Consider the following 24,945-nt stretch of genomic DNA (forward strand, 5'->3'; position numbering starts at 1 on the left):
GTGGTAAGTATTCTTTACTCTGCTACAGGGCTCTTAGAGGATTATTGTCTGGCAGAGTGTCTGGTAATATCCCCCAAGAAAAAAAAAAAATAAAAAAAAAATAAACAGTGAAAGCAACCTGGATGAGCTGCTCCTTAAAATACAGTCTGTTTCATGGACTCTTTAAATCTTAGGGTCCATTCACACCAGCCACTGTGTTACAATAAAGTGGCTGGTGTGCGTTGCAGTATCACTTTTTTTGTTAAACGTTATGATCCGGCATGTGGTGACTGCACTGAAAAAAAATTAAAAAATTACAATGTAGTGGTGTGAACTGGCCACACTGGAGACAAGGCATTTTGCCCAATCTTGTGGTGGGACTGCACAGTAATAGCCACCCAAGCAGTCCCACTGTACCTGGTGTGAATATCATGCGGACAGCTACCCAGCTCCTGGAGTAGTCACTTAAGGAGAACTTAAAGCACCCATAGCAGCAACACTGCAGCCCTTTAATCCCACACATACAGGTGCATCTTAATTAGAATATCATCAAAGTTAATTTCAGTAATTCAAAAAGTAAAAAACTATTATATAGATTACATAATTGGGTGGTATATTTCAAAAATTTCTCATAAATTTTGATGTTTATGGTTCACAGCTAGTGAAAACCCAGAACTCAGTATCTCAGAAAAAAGGAGAATGTTACAGAAGACCAATAAAAAAAAAAAAAAAAAAAAAAGGGGAAGGACTTAATACAGACATGTTGGCTTACTCAAAGTATGCCCATGTACAGGAGTATAGTATGCACTCAATAACTGGTCAGGGCTCCTTTTGCATGAATTACTGCATCAATGCGGCATGGCATGGAGGTGATCAGCCTGTGGCACTACTGAGGTGTTCTAGAAGCCCAGGTTGCTTTGATAGTGGCCTTAAGCTCGTCTGCATTGTTGGGTCTGGTTTCTCATCTTCCTCTTGACAATGCCCCACAGATTCTCTATGGGGTACAGGTCAGACGAATTTGCTGGCCAATCAAGCACAGCGACACCATGATCATTATACCAGGTATTGATACTTTTGGAAGTGTGGGCAGGTGCCAAGTCCTGCTAGAAAATGAAATCAGAATCTCCATAAAGCTGGTCCATAAAGAGGGAAGCATTAACTGCTTTAGAATTTCCTGGTGGAGGGCTGTGCTGACTTTGGAATTGATAAAACACAGTGGACCAACACCAGTAGATGACATGGCTCCCAAATCATCACTGACTACAGACACTTCACACTGGACCTCATGCAACTTTGATTTTGTGTCTCTCCACTCTTCCTCCAGACTCTGGGGTCTTGATTTCCAAATGACATGCAAAATGTACTTTCACCTGAATAGAGGACTTTGGACCACCAAGCAACAGTCCAGTCCTTTTTCTCCCTAGCCCAGGTAAGACTCTTCTGATATTGTCTCTGGTTCAGGAGTATCTTGACACAAGGAATTTGACAGTTGTAGCCCATGTCCTGGATATGTCTGTGTGGTGGCTCTTGAAGCACTGACACCAGCTGTAGTCCACTCCTTGTGAATCTCCCCCAAATTCTTGAATGGCCGTTGCTTCACAATCCTCTCAAGGCTGCGGTTATCCCGGTTTCTTGTGCACCTTGTCCAAAAGGTGCCAATCCTTGATGGGGAGCGGGGGACAAAAGCTTAAAGCGGAACTTCCCCCTTTTGGGTGGAGCTCCTCTTTAACATGCTTTGATACAGTACTTCATGAACAGCCAGCTTCTTTAAAAAAGACCTTTTGTGACTTACTCTCCTTGTGGAGGGTGTCAATGACTCTTCTGGACAACTGTCAAGTCAGCAGTTTTCCCCCAAGATTGTGCAACCTACTAAACCAGACTAATGCAGGCCATAGACATTCGTTTATCGGCCGATTTTTCGTCTGAAAAACAAAACATCGTTCGTTCTGTAAACTGATGTTGCCACCAATGACTGCGAAAATCGGCCATTTTGCACGAACTTTCCAGCATGACCGATAAACGAAATAAAGAACCACGATAATCAGCTGATTATTCTTTCGGATGAAAAATCGGCCGATAAACGAACAGTCTATGGCCTGCATAAGAGACCATTTAAAAGCTCAGGAAACCTTTACAGGTGTTTTGAATTCACTGATTAGAGTGTGACACCATGAGTGTACAATATTGAACTTTTTCACAATATTCTAATTCTCTGATGATTTTGGGTTTTCACTAGCTGTAAGCCAAAATTAAGAGAAAAATGCTTGAAATATAGATCACTGTGTGTGTAATTAATCTATATAAAATAGGAGTTTCACTTTTTGAACTGAATTACTGAAATAAATAAATTTTTTTTATGATATTCTAAAGTTTTTGAAGATGCACATATATTTGCCAATCTGAGTGTAACTGGCCAGATAGTTTGGCAACTTTAGTATTTCATAGATATCGGAGAATATCTTAGATCGAAGAACTCTAGTGGCAAAAGCTTAGTGCTTAAAAGAAACTCCACCTTTGAGACCATGTTACATCAATCTTTGGGATTTAAACATGCAACAGTTGCAAGCAGATGCACGGATCTTCCAGACTATAGAAATTAAACGAATTGGTCTGTAGATACTTGGTAAAGACTTTGATGCTTTTTTCAAAGTGGTTCTAGAGTTTTGTTTTTTCTTACCTTAAAGAGGAGTGCCAGCCCCCCCCCCCCCCTCCTCCCACAAATTACAAGTCAGCGCTGACTTTTAATATAAGGGCACTATCCTGTCCAAGGATCCAGTGGTGTCCTCACCCCACGCCAACTCTTCAATCAGCTGTCGGGGTGCTGGCGCCACTACCCTGACTAAGGGAAAGCGGCAGTAAAGCCTTGTGGGGAAGGAAGGGGCACAAACTCTGCCAGAAGTGGGAGCAGGTACCTGCTCCACCCAAAAGGTGCCACAAGAAGGCACACAAGAGTAGCTTCCACTTTGGGTGTAACTCCACTTTAAAGTGGTTATAAAGCCCGACTTTTTTTTTTTTTTTTCTTAAAAACCTTAATGCAGGGCTTGACAAATCCCAGGCGCCAGGTCCCCTCCCAAAGAACCCCTCCCCCCAGTATATATTTGTCCTCCACTCTACCCCACATTCTAGCACATGTCCTCTACCTCCCAAAGTGACCCCCCCCCCCAGCCACACTCAAAGCCTGGGTTTGGTTTAACCATGGTCCTTAAGCCTCTCCCACTGCAAAGTTTGGCCACACCCATAACTTTTTTAGCTGGCTCCTAGAATCAAACCAAATTTGTCAAGCCCTGTCCTAATGCATTCCTTGCCTTAAGGTAAAAAATGTTTAGGCATCAGTATCCCCTCTCACCCCTCCTTCCACCTCTACTTATCCGAGTCCTCATTCGATCTAGCTCTGAAGACATTTGCAGCTCTTCTCTCCCTTCAGTGCCAGGTCTCACGCTTTGCTAGGGCATCAGGAGCCACTGCCTCCAGCTGCTGTAAAAGCCAGTGACGAGGGGAGTGGGGCCCAAGTCCCTCTACCTGTGTCAATGGATGCAGACAGCAGGGCTAGGGAGTGAGCACACAAAAAATGTCCCCATAGGAATAAGTTTCCTATGGAGGCACTGGATGGAGAGGAAGAGCCAGTCTGTATAATTCCACTGCACAGAGCAGGTAAGTATAATATATTCTCTCTCTTTACGATCACTTTAACGTATTCTAGGCAATGTCTAAACACCACCACAAATACAGTCACAGGGACTGGTAAGCTGTGTAGCGTGACATTTTTGTTTATTGGCTTATATATACACTTTTAGGCATTAGTTTACATCCCTGGTGCCTAACCTGGGACCCGTTAGCACTTGCAGTGTGGCCCTTTTCGAAGATCCCAGTAGTAGGAGAATTGATTTGCAAAGGAAGTGTAACGGCAGTGTTTCCTAGCATTCTCTGTCTTCTGAAGCTAGTTTTCAGTCTCCAACACATAGTATGTCTTCAGTAGATCTCCCGATTCCAAAAGTCTTCTGTAATTTTACAAATACTGAAGGTCATGTACACCTGAGTTTTCTTATACCTCATAAGTTAATAAACACTGCTTTACAAGAATGAGGCTTCTGCAACACACAGGTATATGGAGAGCACTAAGGTCTAAAGGGGGATTTCAACATTTAAACTAGCCACCCATTCCATAAAACAAAATACCTAAAGCGCAACTTGGTGGGTTCTTTTGCTCAGTTCAATGAGAATAGAAACCAATGTAGTAGATTTAAAAACAAATAAATCTCACTGGATACACAAATCTCAAAATCCCCTACCTTATGGTGCTGGAAGCAAATTCTGACCTTGATAACTTTTTTTTTTTTTTTTTTTTTTATTGGTTTGGGCCTGGGAAATGCAAAAAAGTTTACTGAAATCTCATCTCCCCTTAAAAATGTGTCCAATCATAGCTGATCACACGTAAAATGCCAGTTATCAGCATTGCCTTTCCTCAGCACTGTGGCTTTGTGACGGGGACATTTGCACTTATCAGTGCCCATCAGTGAAGAAAAAAAAAAAACGTTTGCTAAATTTTATAAACAAACATTTTTTTCAAAGTTTTTGGTCTTTTTTCATTTGCTTAGCAAAAAATAAAACCCAGTGGTGATTAATTACCACCAAAGTGGTGGTCAGTGTTGCATTACTGACCAACAGCACTAAAAGCTAACTGGTCTGGGCAGGAAGGGGGTGGAAGTTCCCAGTATTGAAGTGGTTAAAGAGAGGGGGCCACTGCAGGTACCAAGTGCCAAAACTCTGCCCTTTCAATCTTAATCCCAGAACATACTGATAGGCAAAGCTTTGGCACTTCCTGAGATTAAAAACAACGCTGAAGCCCAGAAGTTGCCAACTGTCCGCAGTCAATGGCTAAAGACCTCCAAACTTTGTGTTTTTCAGACTAGCAAGACAAGTTTGGGGTAGAGGAACTTGACTGGCCTGCACAGAGTCCTGATCTCAACCTGACAGAACAACTTTGGGATGAATTACAGCAGAGACTGCGAGCCAGACCGTCTCTCGTCCCACATCAGTGCCCGACTTCATAAATGCGCTTCTGGAAGAATGGTCAGACAATCCCATAGACACTCCTAAACCTTTTGGACAGCCTTCCCAGAAGAGTTGAAGCTGTTACAGCTGCAAAGGGTGGGCCAACTCAATATTGAACCCTACAGACTAGGACTGGGATGACATTAAAGTTCATGTGTTTGTAAAGGCAGGTGGCCCAATACTTTTGGCAATATAGTGTATTTTTTACCAAAGAAATATAGCAGCATACATTTTGGCCTACATTGATGAAAAAAGATATAGCAAAATTGAGAAACTAAGAATTTTTTTCCCCTTTCTAAATAGTCAGTCTTTTTTCCTTTATAAAAAGAACAAAAAAAAACAAAACAAACCAGTGGTGGTTCAATACCACCAAAGGAAGCTCCATTTATCTCAAAGAAAAATATGCTCTGTATATTTTATTTTTTAAAAAAAATATAAAAAAAAAAAAAAAAAACTTTTTTAGCTAGCTAAACATAAATGCTACTTTTTTTCAGATATTTCCCTTTGTTTTCTGGTCTCTTCTTAGGTCCCATTCACACCTGAGCGCTCTGAAGCGCAAAATTTAAAGCTCCATAACACTCGGGGGGGGGGAAATACTCATATGGAGATGGTTCACATCTCCACTCCAGGTCTCCTGAAGCAAAACATCTGAAGATCAAAAAAGTTTTAGAGCTACTTTTGTAGCGCCATTGGGGCAGATTGATGAGTTTTGCACATTTTCATTCCCATAGAAATACATGGAAGCACGCAAATCCTGCATTTTTGTGCGCTTTAGCGTGTTTATCACGCAACCAAGAGCGTGGCAACAATTGTCAGATTAATTTCTTCTCTATTGGCCAATTAAAAAAAAACAAACAAAAAAACACCAGAACGCAAAAGGCCAAAAACGCCTGAACAAATCGTGCACAAACGTCAGTAAACGTGCAAAAAAAATGCTCAGGTGTGAACAGGGTTTCATGCATTGCACAAAAAAAAAAAAAAAAAAAAAAAGTGCCTGCAAATTTTTCATGTGGATGTGGTGCGATCCGAGCCATACAAAATGATGGGCTCAAACTGCACCACACAGAATCACATGCAATTTGCACAAGAATGTGGTGTGATTTCTGTGCGAATCACATGCGATGTGACAGTGTGCACTAGGGCTAAAGCACATGATAATCCATTGTGTACAAAGTTAATTTTACACAGACTAAATGTTTTCTAGAATGTATTCTCTCTAACTTCTCTCCCTCCAAGGTTTTAGTTTCACAACTTTTAGAGACAGCTGTGGACATATGAAATGTTACGTTGTATTTCCTGGTTTTTAACATCTCCTTTCTTATCTTGTGTACAAAATAGAATGTAATAAATCTCGGTAGTACAGATGTTTGACAGAATCCAGGGTCCAGACTTTTATCTGTTCTCTGAAATTGCATACTTAGTGGTTTTCTCAACCAGTAAAATCCAAAACCATTTTTGGCGAGCCATCCGGAGTGGATGGTGACTCCAGAAGGAACTGCATCTTGATCGGAACCATAGTGAACCAGGTAGGTAAGCTGCCCTTAAAGTGTTACTAAACCCAGGACCCTGCATTCACTTTATCTGGTCTCCCACCGTCCACAGAACATGGGAGTGCAATTATTTTAGTAAATATAAAACTGCTAAATATAATCATCAGCAGTTAGAGCAGTCTTGTGACTTCATCCGAGTACTGTTTAAAGCTTTTAGGAAGAGTTTTCTTTCTGCTCTAGGAGGATGCAGAACCCCTGTCCTCTGTCTGGACTGTGATGATCACCTGCACTTTCCCAAGAAAAAAACAAAACAAAAAACCTAGCAATACACACTAAACTGAATATGTGCAGAAGGGCTATGGGTTCAGTCTCATCAGGAGAGAAGACGTGGACATTTGAACAAGGAGGGACAGAGAAGAAAAGGATCAAACAACCTTTTTACACAATGCAGATTAACCCCTTAGGTTCCACAGTGAGTATAACAAGCATGCTTTACTGCATATACAGACTGATTTTACTGTTGTGGGTTTAGTAACACTTTAAGCTTGTTTATATTTCTGCTTTTTGTTTGTGTTCTGTTGCTCACAAAGAAATTATACCCACTTTTGAACTATTCTGGCTGGGTAATTTGTGTGAATATGCTTGTGTCCCCTTTCCCAGGCTGGACCTTGTGTTGATATGGTTAATCCTCTGACCCTTCAGGGCTATGTTTCAGAGACACACGATAGTCAGAATAAAACCCAGAGACAAGTTGACGAGGGTCTCTTGAGCACCTGTTTTGTCTATTGTTATAAACCCCATCTATCCAGATACATACGCAAGTAGAGACTACACTTGCAAATCTGCATATTTGCTTTACAGGCAAGAGGGCATATGCAGAGAGAAAGACTGGAAGGGGTGTGGAAACAAAAAAAACAAAAAACTACTTGTTCAAGGGACCAAATCAGGATTCCAATCGAACGGTCCTGTTAAAAAGAAATCATTTTTTCCCCAGAATGGAAAAATTTGAAGGGTTGATATTTTTTTTATTAGGCATAGGTACTTTTCTGAATGTCTGGGGCTTTTAAAAAGGAAAAGGGGTTTTATGGTGACTAACTTTTAATGTTTTCAATATTGGGCTGTTTTATCTCCTACTCAACTCTGGGTGGGGGTGGGGGGGGGGGGGGGGGGGTGAAATGAGAGTACATCTGTATTAAAAGGTGGCGGGGGGGGTACAGCTACTTAGCTGCTCGGATTGCTTTTACAAGAGAGATAACTGATCAAGGAGGAAGTAATGATTTGTCACTATAAATGTCATGGTGAGTACCATATTAGATGTTGCAGTGTGATCTGATGATATAAGAGGGGGGTTACCAGCTCCTTTTTGTAGGGCAATCTCCTGCCTTCCCATCAGATTTCTTCTAGCGGGGGGCAGACAGATGACATGTGCTCTTACATGGTGAATGGGAACATTTGGGAGTGCATACACATATCGGTATGTAGAGGACGGCAGAGCCCCTCTCCAAAGTGGCAATAGTGGCCCAAACAGTATGCAGTTTACAGGGCCACAGGGTCTTTTCTTACAATTAGAACTCAGGTTGAGTCACACTGGGTGCCCCCTGGCATGTCCTTGCATGCCACCCGCTCACCCCCCCCCCCCCCACATTTTGCTTCTAAACAGCTTCCACATGAAGGATCATGCCCTCATCATGCTTTTCTACACCTGCCAATCAGTAACGTAGCTAGAGGGATGGGTGGGCTGCGGTTGAGTATCACACAAAAGTGAGAATCCATCAAGCAGAGAGAGATAGCTGGTGGGAGCTTTGGTTGTGACAGCATCCCTTTAAAAACAACACATTAAACAGGCTCTGGGGCTAATTTGATGCAGATAAGACACTAAGTGAGTTCAAGACCACCTTATTCAGCCACAGAATCTGTATAAATAGGCATCTTTTTAAAGGGATGAGGTGGCAACTGGTGCCTGTCACTTACTGTTTTCCCTTTTCTTCAGCTAGAGCCAACAATGACTGTGGAGGAAGAGGAGGCGGCGTGGCCGTAGCTTAATCTGCCAATGATGCTTGGAAGTGCAGGACTATCTTGGTGTGGAGGAGGAGGACGGAGCACAGTCAGCTAGATCCGGCAATGACTGTGTGGAGGCGGGGCTGGGGGGGCACACAGTGCGGCCTGAGCTCAATCCGCCAATGACGCCTGGGAGTGCAGGACTATTCCAGTGTGGAAGAGGAGGGACGCCCTCGGCTTGACTGGTAGCCATTTGGATTGCTCTTAACAGGGAGCCGACAGTCAGCTCAGTAAGACCTGCAGCTTGTTAAAAAACAAAAAAAAAAAAAAAAAAAAAAAAACCCTCCTGCCCGGTGCCTGGAACTACATGTCCCATGCGATAGGATTTGAACATCCCTGGACTGGCCAGTTATTATAGGCATTCAATTAATTAAGGGAAAGAAGGGTAAGAGACCCTCAGAAAATGTTCAGTTCAAGAGAAACACTAACCAGGGTCTCTGCTGATTTGGTTGAGTCAAAAGTAACTAAAAGCAGAGCTCCAGCCTCCCCCCCCCAAAAAATAAAAAGTCCTTAGCTAAAATCCTGTAGCTGCTGACTTTGCATAAGGACACTTGCCTGTTCAGGGATCCAGCAATATCCTCACCTGAGCCGATTCTTCAATTGGCTTTGGAGTACAGGCACTGCCATCTTAAATAAGGGAAACCAGTAGTGAAGCCTTGCGGCTTCACAGCGGTTTCCTTCTACACTTTGTGAATGGTCCTGCCGTCTTCTGGGAACTGCGAAGTGTACCAGAAGGCTGCAAGGGGAAGAAGGGGGGCCCAAAGTTCCAGCTGCCGCCAATTGCTTCCACACAGTGCCAGCCTCCACTTCCCCCCACATGAACTGCCAACGGTCTCCTGGGCGCCACTTGACCATCTGCGGGCCCGGCTCACCGCCATCGGCTATAGGGGAGGGAGGAGATGAACATATCCGCTCCCCTCCCCTTCTTATCCTGATCCTAAAGTGATGTTATGTCACTTCCGGGTCCTCGGTAAAAGATTTCTCAGCCATCGAGGCCAGGAAAGAATGTAATGCGGTGCGATGTGGACTGCATTACATTCAGAGAGGCCTTTATTGAGACCCTGGATGTCTCAATAAAGAGAGATTGTTTTTTTTTTTTTGTTACACCCAAGACCATAACATCCCCACTCCCCAAATAAATTGAGGCCCCCTCACATCAGCGATGTGCAATACATATCACCCGACACATGCAGTTCCGGGCAGGTAGGTTTTTTTTGCCTTTAGCCCTACTGAGGGCAAGCAGCAGGGCTCATCTGTCAGGTGGAAGCGCTGCAAACCAATTTTTTTTCCCCACAGCGCCAGCTGCCGCCCCCCCCCCCCCCCGCTATATGTCCTGGGCTCCGCTTACCCATCTGTGGGCCCAGGACCAGTCAGTGGGTGCCAGCGGTATGTCAGGATGTGGGTATAGAGGGAGGAGAGTGGACACGTCCGCTCCCCTCCCCTTCTTGTCCTGACCCGGAAGTGGTCACATCACTTCCGGGTCCCCGTTGACAGATTCCTGGCCATTGAGGCCAGGAAAGAATGATGTGCACGGCATTACATTCAGAGGAGCACAGGGAAGACATGCAATGTCTTTTAGATCCTGGATGTCTCAAAAAAAAAAAAAAAAATTTAAATTTTCATTTTTTAAAGAATGCAAGTTACATCCAAGGATTTAACCCCCCCAGTTTTTTCAAGGCCCCCCTCCCCCACATATGCACGCACAAACTTAAAAGCACGCAAATTGAGATACACGTTACAAATCACCACGCACGCCAGAACAAGAGCAATAATTCTAGCACCAGACCTCCTCCGTAACGCTAAACTGATGACCTATAAGAGTCTTTAAAAGCGTCACCTATAGAAAATATAGGGTACTTAAGTTTGTTGCGGTTTCACGAGTGCATGCAAATTTTAGGTTTTACATGTTTGATATCTATTTACTCGATGCAACCTCGTCTTTTATATTTTACAAAATAATTGGATGATTTATTGCTTTTTTGTGCCCTAAAATTAATGCAAGTGTATTTTTTACTGAAATTCTGTGATATCGCGTGACATAAAAAAATTGGAACTACCACTATTTTATTCTCTAGGGTCTCCGATTTCAGAAAATATATTCTGTTTTGGAGTAGTGTAATCATCAGGATTTTTAAAGTGTACAAAAAAAAAACAAAAAAAAAACACAAATTTCTCTGTCAGCGAAAAGGATAAAGGATAAGCCCGACACTCCCCTTTCCTGACGAGCAGCCAATCGGTGCTCATTACGCTGCAAGGTCTCTACCCTCCCTGCTAGTCCCTGGATGCGGTGTTGGAGACAGGTAGGGAGGGTAGGAGAGGATAAACAGCGCAATGTTAAAAATATGACACGTTTAAGTCGCCATAAAGCCCCTTTTGTTTTTAAAAGCCCCAGACATTCCATAAAGCACCTCCAATTTAAATACGGTTTTGGGTAAATTATTTTATTTTTTTTATCAGGACAAATAGATTGTCATGAGGGACAAGTAGATTGGGACACTAATTTAGTCCCTGGACAAGTAGTTCTTTAAAAAATTTCCACACCCCTGAACATATACACACATGCACAAACATAAAAGCACATGCTGGGGTGCCTACGCATGTAAATGTCGATTGCAATACACGCTATGCATCGCTGCACACGCCAGAACAAGAGCAATAATTCCAGCATCAAACCTCCTCCATAACACTATACGGATGACCTAAAAGGGGCTTTAAAAGTGTTGCCTATAGAAAATACAGGGTACTGAAGTTGGTCACTATTTCACAAGCACATGAAAATTAAAATTCTGACGTGTTGGGTATCTATTTACTTGGTACAACCTCATCTTTTATATTTTAGAGAAAAATAGGGTAATTTATTGCTTTTTTGTGCCCTAAAATCAATTTACTTGTATTTTTTACTGAAATTTTGGAAAAATGGAACACTAATTTTATTCTTTAGGGTGTGGTGTCTGCTTTCAGAAAATATATAATGTTTGGGGGTTTTGGGCAATCTTTAGGCCTAAACTGATTTTTAAACGTGAAAAAAAATGCAAAAACGGCTTTGGCAGCAAAAGGGATAAAGGGTAAGCCTGACACTACCCTATCCTGACAAGCACCCAATCAGTGCTCATTACACTGCAAGGTCTCTTCCCTCCCTGCTAGTCAATGGGTTCAGTGCTGCAGAGAGGCAGGGAGGGGAGGAGATAAACAGCGCAATGTTAAAATTATTACACATTTAAGTCGCTATTAAAGCCCCTTTTGATTTTAAAAGCAATAGATAATCCTAAAATCACCTCAGATTTAAATACGATTTTGGTTCAAAATGTATTTATTTTTTTATCTGGACAAGTAGATTATCATGAGGGACAATTAGATCGGGGCACTGATTTAGTCCCTGACAAGTAGTTTTTTTTTAAAAATATTTCCACACCCCTGAATAGGTCATGATTTTGTGCCCATTTGGAAAGCATGGAACTTTCTGATCCGTGCAGGGAAGCCAGTGAGACAATTAAAAACATATAAAGCAGCTATTTGAGGCCTTTACAAAACAGCAGAAGTTGCCATCTTGAAGGAAAAAACAGCTAGAGGAAATATTTAGCAGAGCTAGCAGCCAAGGATGCTGCCATTATTACACCTGACGTCTCATCCACGGCAGGGGTCGCCCAGGTAATGGGGAAAGATTCCCTTCAGCAACAGCAGTGAGCTATAAAGACTTTCAGTTGCAGAACCAGGAGCATGATGAGAAAGATAAGTGGATCAAATAGAAGTGCTTTCTACTCAGCAGTTTGTATCCAGTTTTAGCATAACTGGCACAAGGCTTCAGTCATCTGGGTAAGGATGGAACAGTGGCACTTACTAACTGCTATTGGATACCACTTGGATTTAGTGCATTTGCAGCCAGGTTGTTCCTCTTGTCTCACTTGTGGTCTGTACAATAAAGGGAGACCTTTCCAGTGGTCTAGGGCAAATACAAAAAAAAACAGCAAACAACATTTTAAAACAAATAGTTTGCAGTTATGGAGATCCTGAAACTATAAAAGAACCCATTTTACAGGATAAGTGATGAAAAAGGTAATGGAAACACTTTAACATACAGCAAGCTTTCCATCATAAAATTATAATATAATAATCATTAAAAATATTATTTAATTCAATAACAATCAAACTAAAAACACTGAAATTTGAAATATAGCGCCAAGTTTGCACAACGTTGAGCTCAGTCGCAAAATCGTTATCAGTGTCTGATGATGAATTTCCCCACAAATCACACAATTCTGCAAGTGGTTCCGATTTACAAAAAAAAAAAAAAATAATAGCTTTTGACCTAAAGGGACGCTTTTTGGATGCCATGAACTTTTCTAAGTTTCCAGGCAAAAAGAACGGTAAGCTCCAAGGAGCAGGGCCCTCCTATCCCTCTTGTATTGAACTGTATTGTTGCTGTATTGTCTCCGGTTATATTGTAAAGCGCTGAGCAAACTGTTGGCGCCATATAAATCCTGTATAATAGTTGTAATAATAAATAACAGTAAAAATGCAGGCAGGGCACAGGACAAAGCACTCGGGACAAGTGTATGTGAAATGCTTTGAAACAGGAATGTTTTACTATGTGATTGTAGTGTATTAGTGAATGTCAGTTTTTAAAATTTTCAAACTTCCCGCCGGTTCCGGCCCCTGTACTTCCCGATGGGACCAGAACATGGGTGCCGACATCGGCTAGAGGAGATGGCCAGGGACGCTGCAGGGAATCCCTGAGCAACACTGCATGGCATTCCCGAGTGTAGCTTAGGGTTACCACTTTTGGTACTGAAATTTTACCCCAAGCTACACTCGGGAATACCGCCAGGGAGGTTAATGAATATTCTTCCTCCACAAGTGATAAATTCTTCTTGTTCCACTTAATGCCCTCAAAAAAAACATAAAATCGCATATAGTGCATTATCTACGAACACATGGTATCCAACACAAAAAAAAAAATGCACTTACAAAAATAGTGCCAATACGTGCAAAGATCACTCCGTGTGCGCACCTATAAACGTCGGTCATCCTTACTCTTACCCTCAAAAATGTAAAAAAGCTTCCACAAAGTCCACTTTCCTTTGTGGTTAGGCTCCTAGATCCGTCCATTTTTGTATGGGAAATGTACCTCCAAAGCAATTGCATTTAGTGTGAAATCTTCAAAACAATACTTTCACTTTATAAAGATATTTGAAAGAAGCGCCTTAGTACTAAGTTGATAAGCTGCTATGCACAAATGAGGTACCAATAACCCCTAAAAGTCAGTAATATATATATATATAAATAAAATCGTTGCAGACAGTTATCAGTGCATAACTAACCGTCTGGAATGTTAAGATGGCCGCCAGAGCTCCGCGTTGCTCTGGCGGCGTGACTTCACGGCGTGGTGTGGCTCCTCCTTACGCGTATCGTGCTCCGGCACGTCTTCAGAGGGGGGTTGCCAAAACCTATTGGCAACCCCCCCTGAAGATGTGCCAGACGGTTAGTTATGCACTGATAACTGTCTGCAACGATTTTGTGCACCTGATGTACCTCTAATAAATTTCGTTTTTACCAACTACTACACTATGGGAGTACCTTTGTTACCCCTTGGGGGAGCATTCTAATTCACAGACACTCCTGGATTTACTGAAGGGACCCTGGTCCAACCACTCACCAGTAATCATCAGGTGGACCCCCAGTAGGAGAGGACCAACAGCCTCATACACAATAGAGGGAGGACCACCCATTACCGGATGACATCTGGATTACTTATATACAAAGGCGCATACTTTATGCGCGTCCGGTGAGTGCGCATTGCTTTATCATATATTCACAGGGATACCAGGATCATTAAAGACACCTGAGCACCTATACTCTTTTATTGATTTGCAGGACTTTTTATCTATTTTATTTGATCCAATATTTGCCATTTTGTGTATTTATAAGCGCTGCACATACATACACACATATATATATATATATATATATATATATATATATCTCTCTATCTATCTATCTATCTATCTATATATATATATCTTTCACTTTATTCGTGCTCCCCTCATCAAATTTCCAGTGCTAGTGAACACACTGACCGCCACCTCCTACCCCATGCACCTTACCAGACGATAAAGTCCACTCGCATAGAAAAGAGGGCTCCTCTCTCTACAAAGCATCAAGTTCCAATGGCATCATAACATGTAGCAAAGTACAACCAAAATAGTGTAGTAGGCAATGATAGGGATATGACTCTTTAATGATAAAATTGCACTTACAAGAAAAACAAGGTGTCTCAGCATGTAGTATGAAACACCTTTTACAAAATGGCCGCTCCGTAACTTCTGGTTTACGTCCGATGTCAAAACGAAAGTGGAAGGATCTAGGAGCCTAACCACGAAGGAAGGTGGATTTTGTGGAAGCTTTTTTTATATTGTTGAGAGGGTAAAAATAAGGATGGCGGATGGTTAGAGGTGCACACACGGAGTGATTTTTGCACGTATTAGCACTATTTTTGTAAGTGTGTTTCCATACTTATCACCCACAAAACAGAGGTAAAGTTCTAATTTTAAAAAACATGTGCAAAAATTAAAAAGCTCAAACAGGAAAAAGATGGTTAGAGCCTTCCAAACAGACCTACATTCTGCACGAACTACTAAGCAACTGAACGAGATGTCCTGTATGAGATTTTATTTGTGGGGGACACCCAAGACAGGACCATATTTTGGCCAACAATTAAGACATCTCATGCTAATCTACTCTAATATGTTCTATCCAACTGTTTCAGTTCTTCATAGAATCCAAATCAGATGACTGAGTGTGGATCAAATGGCACGTCAGAAAGCCACTGGAACCCAGTGTTATTGACAACATCCATCTCTATCAATGGAATGGAAGCCCACCTGGGTTCATGCCAGTCCCGCTGAGAAAAACCTTAAATTGATATCATTTGTGAGAATTGAGGCTTGGGAAAAAAATCCTTTATTCCAAAAGTTGAAACTGTATGCAACCCACAGCAAGGTCAGACCTTCAGCCTATAGAACCACTTTAAGAATCTCCCAGTGACATAGCAACAGGTTCTTTAATACTGCCACTGAAACTAGAGATGCACCGAAATTTTGGTGGCTGAAATTTTTTGGCCGATATGAAAAAAAGTTCTTATTTGCATATCAATCAAATCCAATAGGGGTGTTTTTAGATGAAAAATTTCAGCCTCAGATACAGGTACCAAAAAAACCATGCCGCTCAGTGGTTCTCAGCCTTACCTGAGAAACCACCAAACGATCCCAGTGCTGGGAATAGAGATGAAGGAAAGATGGGCTCCACTCATCTTTATGCACTTGGAAGACTGGAGCAACGTCACTTTCGGTTTCCGGTGCCTTGTTTTTTTTTTTTAAAAGAACTAGATGAATGCTTTACATTGTAGAGGAGAGATGTGGGGTCTTATAGACCCCATATCTCTCCATAAAGAGGACCTGTCACTACTTATCTCTATCACAAGGGATGCATGCAAAAGTACAATTTATTTATTTTTTTTAAAAAAGGGACAGTAAAAAGAAAAAAAAGTTTAAAGAGTCCCCGTCCCCCTGTGCTTGCGCGTAGTGATGAACGCATACATGGCCACACCCACATTTGTAAACTGTGTTCAAAAACACGTGAGGTATCGCCATGAACGTCAGAGCAATAATTCTAGCACAAGACTGCCTCTAACTTTACACAGGTAACCTGTAGAAATGTTTAAATCGTCACGAATGGAGATTTTTAAGTACCGTAGTTTGACGCCATTCCACGAGTCTGCACAATTTTAAAGCAAGACATGTTGGGTATCTATTTACTCGGCGTAACATCTTCCATATTTTATAAAACATTTGGTGTATACGTTGTGTTTTTTATTCATTAAAGTATCTTTTGCCAAAAAAATTGCATTTGCAAAATATATTTTTAAAAACTGTTAATTTCGGTTTTTGGCCAAGTGCATCCTGAATTTTCGGTTTTGGCACCAGAATTTTCATTTCGGTGCACCACTAATTGAGACTACAATCATGATCCTGGTATCAATTTTTACAGAGATTCCCTATATTGTAAAAGTAATCCTTGCTGCTATACAGTCACTGGATTACTCTTACAGGAGATGGATGGTGATCCCACCCCCTTCCCGCCTCTACTGGTTTCTCCTGTCAGATAGGGGAGCCCGGTAAGGGTGTTACCAGCAGCATTGGCCTCCCTGGACACAGTGAGAACGGATGTTGCTCCTCCCAAGGGACAAGACTTTTAGTCACTTCTGGTTTTGTTTTTCGTTTACAAGCCGTTGCCAACTGGTGAAGCAGCAGGTCAAACCAATTCTGATTTGATCTGCTTTGGAGCTAGGGGACAGATTTGGGGTCTAAGAGTCCAGATATCTCCATAAAGAGGACCTGTCACATCCCAGGCTATCACAACAGATGTTGTTCATCCCTTGTGATATCAATAAAAGTGATAAAAAGAATAATGTAAAGAAAAAAGAAAAAAAGTAAATTAAACCTTTTGAAAAAATAAAGCGCCTCCTGTCCCCACACACGTAAAAAGCAATTACACTACACGCGAGGTATCTCCATGAAAGAACGCTAGAGGGAAATAATTCTTGCACCAGACCACCTGTGTTACTCTAAACTGGTAGTCTGTAAAGGCTTTTAAAGAGTCACTATTCCATGTGCATGCACAATTTTAAAGCGTGACATGTTTGGTATCTATTTGGCGTTAACATCAGCTTTTATATTTTTCCAAAAATGGGAGTATTATATTGTATTGTGTTTACATTTACTAAAATGCATTTTCCCAAAAAAAAAAAAAAAAACCCACACAATCAAAATCTACCATATGACATGAAAATTTGCAAAACCTACCAGTTTATTCTCTAGGGCCTCAAAAAAAAGAAAAAAAAAAAAAAAAAAAAAGAAGTACATCTATATACCATGTTTGGGGGTTCTAAGTAATTTTCTAGCAAAGAGAAAAAAGCGGATTTTTACATCTATAAAACAGAATCGTCAGAATTGGCTTGGGAAGCTAGTAGTTAATGCGATACGGACAAAATGGAAAAAAAAAACTAAAAGAAAACAAAAAGGATGTATATGATATAGTCTGTCACTAGTATTAACACTTAGGCTGTCCATACACTATACAACTTTCTGTCCAATTTCCTTTAGATTTACCTTCAAGTATGTAGTGCAAGGGCCTGATTGGATACAATTGAAAGGGTCATTTAGGACTGACCTCATATTATATGGTTTTTGGTAAATCTAAAGCAAAATTCTCCAGATAATTGTAGTGTATGGCCAGCCTTAGTCTGTTTTTCTGAGTCCATACTGTAACAATAAGTTTGTTGTTTGCCAACTATAGCAACTCAAAGCTGTCCAGAAAGTTAGCAGGGTAAGGGGTTCAGACAAACTATTTACCACTGATTCTTACAATAATCAACTTTTATTGATATAAAACTAATCCCAAAAAGGAAAATAAATATTTTCGGTGGTTCTAAAGCCTACATATTTTTTAACTTAATGTATAACTAAAAGGCAAAAATTTTGGATAGAGCGGAGATGGATTACAGCACCGGTCAGCTTTTATTGCTGACTGCACCCCCCCCCCCACCCCATAGATTCACCCTCTCTATTTGTCCTGCTTACCATACTTGTTGAAAGTGAAAGAAAACAACATTTTTGGGTTGTCCCCAGGAAAGGAATAGTGGGGAAATCTTCCAATGGAGACACTAGTTCTGGTGACCTGGGGCTCCCCAAGAGATTCCCTTAATTTGCAGGGGTTTCCGTTCACTTGCTGTTTGGCTATAGGAAAGAAAGTGAAGGGAAATCTCCCCAATAGGACAGAGATGGCATAGTGGGGAAGAAAAAAAGGTTTTGCTTATTTTACTTTAATGTATTCCTTGCATTAAAGTAAAAATGCCTAGTTAGTAGTATGCTCCCCTCCCCTTCAACTCAAAAGCACAAATACAATCACTTCCAGCACTTGGTTCTTCCGTAAAGTCCCAATGTGCAATTGATAGTTATCGTTTAGGCATGCTCCGCTGATTGGGGGAATCTACTGAACACCTGTAAAAAAAAGTGCATAGGGAGGCACGAACGCTTAGTGCATTACCATGGATTTATTATGTTTTAAATGGCAAAAAGAATGCTCACAAAAATAGAAGATATGTGAGAATAGTATAACACCATACACAATCCAGTACCAGAATTGCGTAGCCAGAAATGCAATACCACTGCACTGGCATGCTGATGCGCTTCAGGGGATGCATCTTCTTCCTCAGAACTCTTCATTGGGTCAGCACTGTGCCCATCTGTAGCTGCTCTACCCACTCAGACAAGCTTTGGCTCCTGCTGCTGTCAGTCAAATTACTGTGATTGTAAAGGCTTACGTGTGGTGTGTTTTTATTTTTTTTAACGAACATGTTACACTTGCCAGCTCTGTGCAATAGCATTGCACAGAGCAGCCTCAAACCACCTCTTCCGGGGTCCCCTACTTGCATTCTAGATTCCCCCTTTTCACCGAGTGCCCCCATAGAAAGCTGCAGGTGCGTTCCTATAGACGCACACAGCCTGACTTGGCCCCACTCCCTCACTGGATTTGACTGACAACAGCAGGAGCCAATGGCTTCCACTGCTCTCGGCAAAGCCCTTGAATCCAGGAAGAGAGCAGAGAAGGGACAGCTCCTAGATTTAAGAGTGTTGTCAAGCAAGTGTTGGGGGGGGGGGGGGAAGCATTCTAACCTGCACAAGTGTGAATATAGGCGTACATCTAGATTCCTCTGGTGATATGGCCAGCAATACTTCTATCTCGGGGATGTTATGGTTGAACAAGCACAGTGGCTATGGGCAGCACAGTGGCTAATTGGTTAGCACTTCCGCCTGGCAGTACCACGGTTGTTGGTTCAAATCCCTGCCACGGCACCTCCTGCCTGGAGTTTGCTTGTTCTCCCTGTGCCTGCGTGGGTTTCCTCTGGGTACTCTGGTTTCCTCCTACACTCCAAATACATGCTGGTAGGTTAATTGGATCCTGTCTAAATTGGCCCTTGTATATGAATGTGAATTAGGGACCTTAGATTTTACGCCTCTTGAGGGTTAGGGACTGATGTGAATGTTCAATATATATGTGTAAAGCACTGCGTAAATTGATGGCGCTATACAAGTACCTGAAATAAATAACAAGCAGCACTGTCTGGTAGGGGCATTGTTAGATGGACTTTACACGACTAACAAACTAAACTTGTGACCACAGCGACCCCTGATGTGTGACCACAGCGACCCCTGATGTGTGACCACAGCGACCCCTGATGAGTTTGGCGGGCAAGTACCACAGCCAATTGCGACCCACTCATGCGACTGCAAGCTTTTAAGAGTTAGGGTTTGGTCACACTATGTGCAAAATCATGCCCCTTGAGGGTTAGGGACTGATGTGAACATACAACATATATATGTAAAGCGCTGTGTAGATTGATGGCGCTATACAAGTTCCTGTAATAATGGCACCCCACACATCAAAAAATGTGGCACATCTTTGTGGGCACCAAGTCACATGATAACGCAGCACCATGTGACTTGGCACAGGGCAATTAAAAAAAAAAAAAGTCTGCAATTTTTTTTCCCTGTGTTTCGGCAGGGACAGCAGTGCATTGCAATGAATGGGCCACCTACCTGTGAAGCACCGGTCGCACAGGTGTGTAGCTAGCATAAATAATGAAAACACAGCAAAGGAAAGCAGCCAGCATGTCTGCAGACTAATGAGCAGCCATAGAGGAGATGTGTGCCATCACATACACCTTACATGTGGAGCCCCCACTCTGGTCAGCTGACTTGTGTTGTGGTGAGAGGCAGACATGGCGCCCCCATAGGACTATACTGGCAATGCACACCATAGACAGACCATACCGGGCCTGTCCCCCCAGTACTGAGCACACCCAGAGCCCCTCCATCCGGGTCCCCCCTACGAGGCAGAGACGAGGTGCGGAGGTCCCTATAGTGAGGCCTGTCCGCTCCTCACACTCACCGTGATGTTGCAGTGGATGGTCAGGGCCCCCCCGGTGCTCTGGATGAACACACAGTGCAGCTCGTCCAGCCTCCAGCTGATGATCCGGAACCTCTCGTGCTCCTTCCCGAAGATAGACTCGAGGAGCCGCAGCTCGGCCTTTAGCCCAGAGACCGACATCTTGGCCTCATTTCCGCCCGGCGGAGGCCCGAGGAGACAGCGGGGTCATGCCCGGGGCCCGAGCTCTCCGCCCGGCCTGTACATAAGATGGCGACGGCCTGGCTTTGTGTGTGCGGAGCGACGCTACCGAAGGGCCACGGATCGGGAGGCTTCCGGCGCAATGACGTCACGGACGGGGGGCACTACCGAGAGGAAGCACACTTGCGCACTGTTGATAAAGCGCCGCTGGCCAGTGTGCATGCGTGAAGCGAATGGCGGACCGGAGAAGGCAGTGCGCAGGCGCGGGATGGGCTTCTGCTGGCACTGTGGCTGGTGTGAGCTGGACTCCCTCCAGAGTTACTTCACACAATTGTGTCCCATGAGGAAGAGGGTCACTTCACACAATTGTGTTACAGTGTCCCATGAGGAAGAGGGTCACCTTGTACCACATAATATTTCTGTAAAGCACAAACTCCTCTACCAATTGTGGAAAATGATAGCACAATAGTCACTGACACCGTTAACCTCTTCCCGCCCACCCATTGCCTATAGACGGTGGATGGGTAGCTTTGCTGATGCGGGCTAACATACCTGTACATCAGTCACACATCGGCTCACAGAGCAGGGGTTATTTGTACCCCAAAAATGTAGCAGAATACACTTTGGCCTAAATTTATGAATTTGCAAAATGTTATAAAACGAAGCAAAAATTATTTTTCTAAATTTTTGGTAATTTTTCATTTACACAGCAAAAAATAAGAAACCCAGTGGTGATCAAATGCCACCAAAAGAAAGCTGTATCTGTCTCAAAGAAATGATAAAAATGTCATATGGGCACAGTGTTGCATAACAGTGGCGAAATGGTTAGCTCTTCCATCTGGCAGTACTAGGGTTGTTGGTTCAAATCGGTACCACCTGCCTGGAGTTTTCATGTTCTCCCTGTGCCTGCGTGGGTTTCCTCCGGGTACTCCATCTCCCACATCTCCACCTCCCACACTCCAAAGGAGAGAAAGAAAGAGGGAAAGAAGGAAGGAGGGAAAGGAAGGAGACAGAGACAGGGAGAGAAAGACGTATAGAAGGAGGGAAAGAAAGAAGGAAAAAGTGAAAGGGAAGGAAAGAAAGAACGATGGAACGAAGGAAGGAGGGAAAGAAAGAAGGAGGATAACAGGAGACCGAGAGAAAGAAAGAGAGACGTATAGAAGGAGGTAAAGAAAGAAAGAAGAAGGGAAAGAAAGAAAGGAAGGCGGGAAAGAAGGAAGGAGGGAAAGAAGCGAAAAGGGAAAAAAGGAAGGAGGGAAAGAGGAGAATAAAGAAGGAGGTAAAGAAAGAAACGGAAAGAAAGAAGGAAGGAGGGAGGGAAACGGGAGACAGAGAGAGAAAGAAAGAAAGAGAGACATATAGAAGGAGGGAACAAAAGAAGGAAGGAAAGAAGGAGGGAAACAACAAAGAGAGAAAGAAAGAAAGAGAAACAGGAGAGAGAGAGAGAAAGAAGGAAGGAGGGAAGAAGGAAGGAATGAGGGAAAGAGACAGGGAAAGAAGGAAAGGAAGGAAAGAAAGAAGGAGGGAAAGAAAGAAAGAGGGAGGGAAAGAGGAGAAAGAGAAACATATAAAAAGAAAGAAGGAAGGAGGGAAAGAAGGAAGGAATGAGGGAAAGAAGGAAGGAGGGAAAGAAAGAAGAAAAGAAGGAAGGAGGAAAAGAGGGAAGGAAAGAAGGAGGGAAAGAAAGAAAGAGGGAAAGAAGGAAGGAGGGAAAGAAAGAAAGAGGGAAAGAAAGAAAGAAAGAAAGAAGGAGGATAACGGGAGACAGAGAAAGAAAGAGAGACGTAAGGAAGGAGGGAAAGAAAGAAAGGAAGGAGGGGAAGGAAGGAAAGAGGGAAAGAAAGAAGGAGGGAAAGAAAGAGGGAAAGAAAGAAGCAAGGAGGGAAACGGGACAGACAGAGAGATAAAGAAAGAGAGACGTATAGAAGGAGGGAAAGAAGAGAAACAGGAGACAGAGAGAAAGAAAGAAAGAAAGAGCTGTATAGAAAGAAAGAAGGAATGAAGGAGGGAAAGAAAGGGAACGAAGGAAGGAGGGAACGAAGGAAGGAGGGAAATAAACAAAGGAGGAAGGAGGGAAAGAAGGAAGGAGGGAAAGAAAGAGGGAAGGAAGGAAGGAGGGAAAGAAGGAAGGAGAGAAAGAAAGAAAGAAGGAAGGAGTGAAAGAAATAAGGAGGGAGACAAGGAAAGAGAAAGAAAGAAAGAAAGAAAGGCGGGAAAGAAGGAAGGAGGGAAACAGGAGACAGAGAGAGAAAGAAAGAGGGACATAGAAGAAGAGAAAGAGGGAAAGAAAGGGGGAGGGAAGGAAAGAAAGAAAGAAAGAAGGAAAGGGTTATAGAAGGAAAGAGGGAAAGAAGGACGGAGGGAAAGAAAGAAGGGAAAGAAAGAGGGAAAGAAGGAAGGAGGGAGACAAGGAAAGAAGGAAGAAAGGAAGGAAAAAAAGGATGAAAAGAAAGAGAGATGTATAGAAGGAGGGAAAGAAAGAAGGAAGGAGGGAAAGGAAGGAGGGAAAGAAGGAAGGAGGGAAAGAAACAACGGGGGGGGGGGGGGGGGAAAGGAAGGAGGGAAAGAAAGAAAGGGGGAAAGAGGAAAATAAAGAAGGAGGGAAAGAAAGAAGGAAGCTTCCTCTATGCGCCACCTGGCCGCCTCTCCTATCCAGGCGGTACTGGCCCACCAGGCAAAAGCCGGTGTGCCCTATGGCCAGTTCGGGCCTGGGTCAGTCAGAGATCAGGGGTTCTGCATCCTCCTAGAGTAGAAAGAAAACTCTTCCTACAAGCTTTAGCTAGTGCTGGCTGGACACTGATAGACGTCACAAGACTACTATATACTGCTGATGGGAAAAGGTATTTAGCAGTTTATATTTACTAAAATAATCACATTACCATTATCTGTGTACTATGGGAGACCAGATATAGTGAATGAAGAGTCCTGGGTTTAATAACACTTTAACTGTGGAGTTGACAGTCACCACTCCCTGCTCTGGAGAATACAAGAACTGGATGATTCATGGGCATGTAATTGCTCATTTCTCAGTCTTAAGCTGGCCATACACTTATAGATTTTCGTTCGAGAATTTTCATTTCAAGAATATTAGTTTGATTTTCTAATCGCTAGTGGAGTCAAACCGATGTTTGTTTTTGACAGCAGTAACAGGAAAATTTGAAGGGGCAGGAAGGCAAACTTTACTCGATCAAACAAATTTTCGGCCAATGTATGTGGTTATCATTCAGAAATTACATGGATTTTAAACTCAAATGTTAAAAGCAGAAGACAATTTTCAAATAACATTCGCTCATTCACCAAGTGTTCAAAGAATTTTCATACGAATATACCCGTCTGAGAATCTACACGTGTATGGCCAGCTTTAGAGCCGGTGGGGACAGCTGCAGTATCACACCGATGCTGCAACATGGAGGTGAATATGTATGTTTGCTTTTTTGGTACCCAAAACTTCTCCTTTAACAGCAACTAATGGCTTCATCTCTATCCAACCATGTCCATCATATGTCGCCCAATATAAGGCTGTAATCCTCTCGATGTTCTGGAAATTCCCCTTATAACTCATAAACAAGTCTATAAGTCATGAGGCCATGACTGCAGTACTTCTCATAAACAGGTTTACTGAGTATCAGACATGTCCAGACATATTCCTAGGAAACCGTTTATATGAACAACTCTAAAATGGCTAACACATCCCTAAGGTGGCTGACACTGTTAAGCAGCTGATTTCAGCCCTTTTACTGATCCAGCGCTGCCATTACTCCTCTCAATTTAAGGGTAGGTAAAATCTTCTATTATTACCCAGCCCTTGCAACCTAGTCTATCCTCATTTACACAGGGAGCCTGTAACAAACTCTAACTTTGAAGTACATACACCCATGTGCATCTCCTTTCTTAAAGCGGAGTTCCACCTGGAAAAATAAAAAATAAAAGTCAGCATCCACAAAAACTATAGCTGTTGACTTTTAAAATACAGACACTTACCTGTCCCTCGGTCCAGCGGTGTCCTCACCACCGCTGGTTTCACCGGCTGTCTTCTTTCCCTGGCACCGGCATCTTCAGTGTGGGCACCCCGCTGTGACAGTTTGCAGATTCACAGCCGAGTGCCCACTGCGCATGCGCGAGAAGCGCTGCGTTTTGTGAATGGCCCCATAGTCTTCTGGGACCTGTCACATATCCCAGAAGA

General features: G+C 42.8%; 1 protein-coding gene across 2 annotated transcripts in view; it reads right to left on the reverse strand.

The window, feature by feature from the left end:
• UBE2Q2 (ubiquitin conjugating enzyme E2 Q2) overlaps nt 1–20,970 on the reverse strand; it is a 69,892-nt gene extending 48,922 nt beyond the window's left edge. The window contains exon 1 of one of the 2 annotated variants that reach the window (XM_089655301.1): nt 20,586–20,970. In XM_089655301.1, the coding sequence (XP_089511427.1) occupies nt 20,586–20,744 (159 nt within the window). In that variant the 5' untranslated portion in view covers nt 20,745–20,970. The remainder of the gene's footprint in view (nt 1–20,585) is intronic. The other variant, XM_089655300.1, reaches the window with a different exon arrangement.
• Nucleotides 20,971–24,945: the final 3,975 nt, after the last annotated feature.

Source organism: Staurois parvus, unplaced genomic scaffold, assembly GCF_062004578.1.
Source record: "Staurois parvus isolate SC_StPar_1 unplaced genomic scaffold, SC_StPar_1.0 ptg000832l, whole genome shotgun sequence".
Taxonomy (NCBI): domain Eukaryota; kingdom Metazoa; phylum Chordata; class Amphibia; order Anura; family Ranidae; genus Staurois; species Staurois parvus.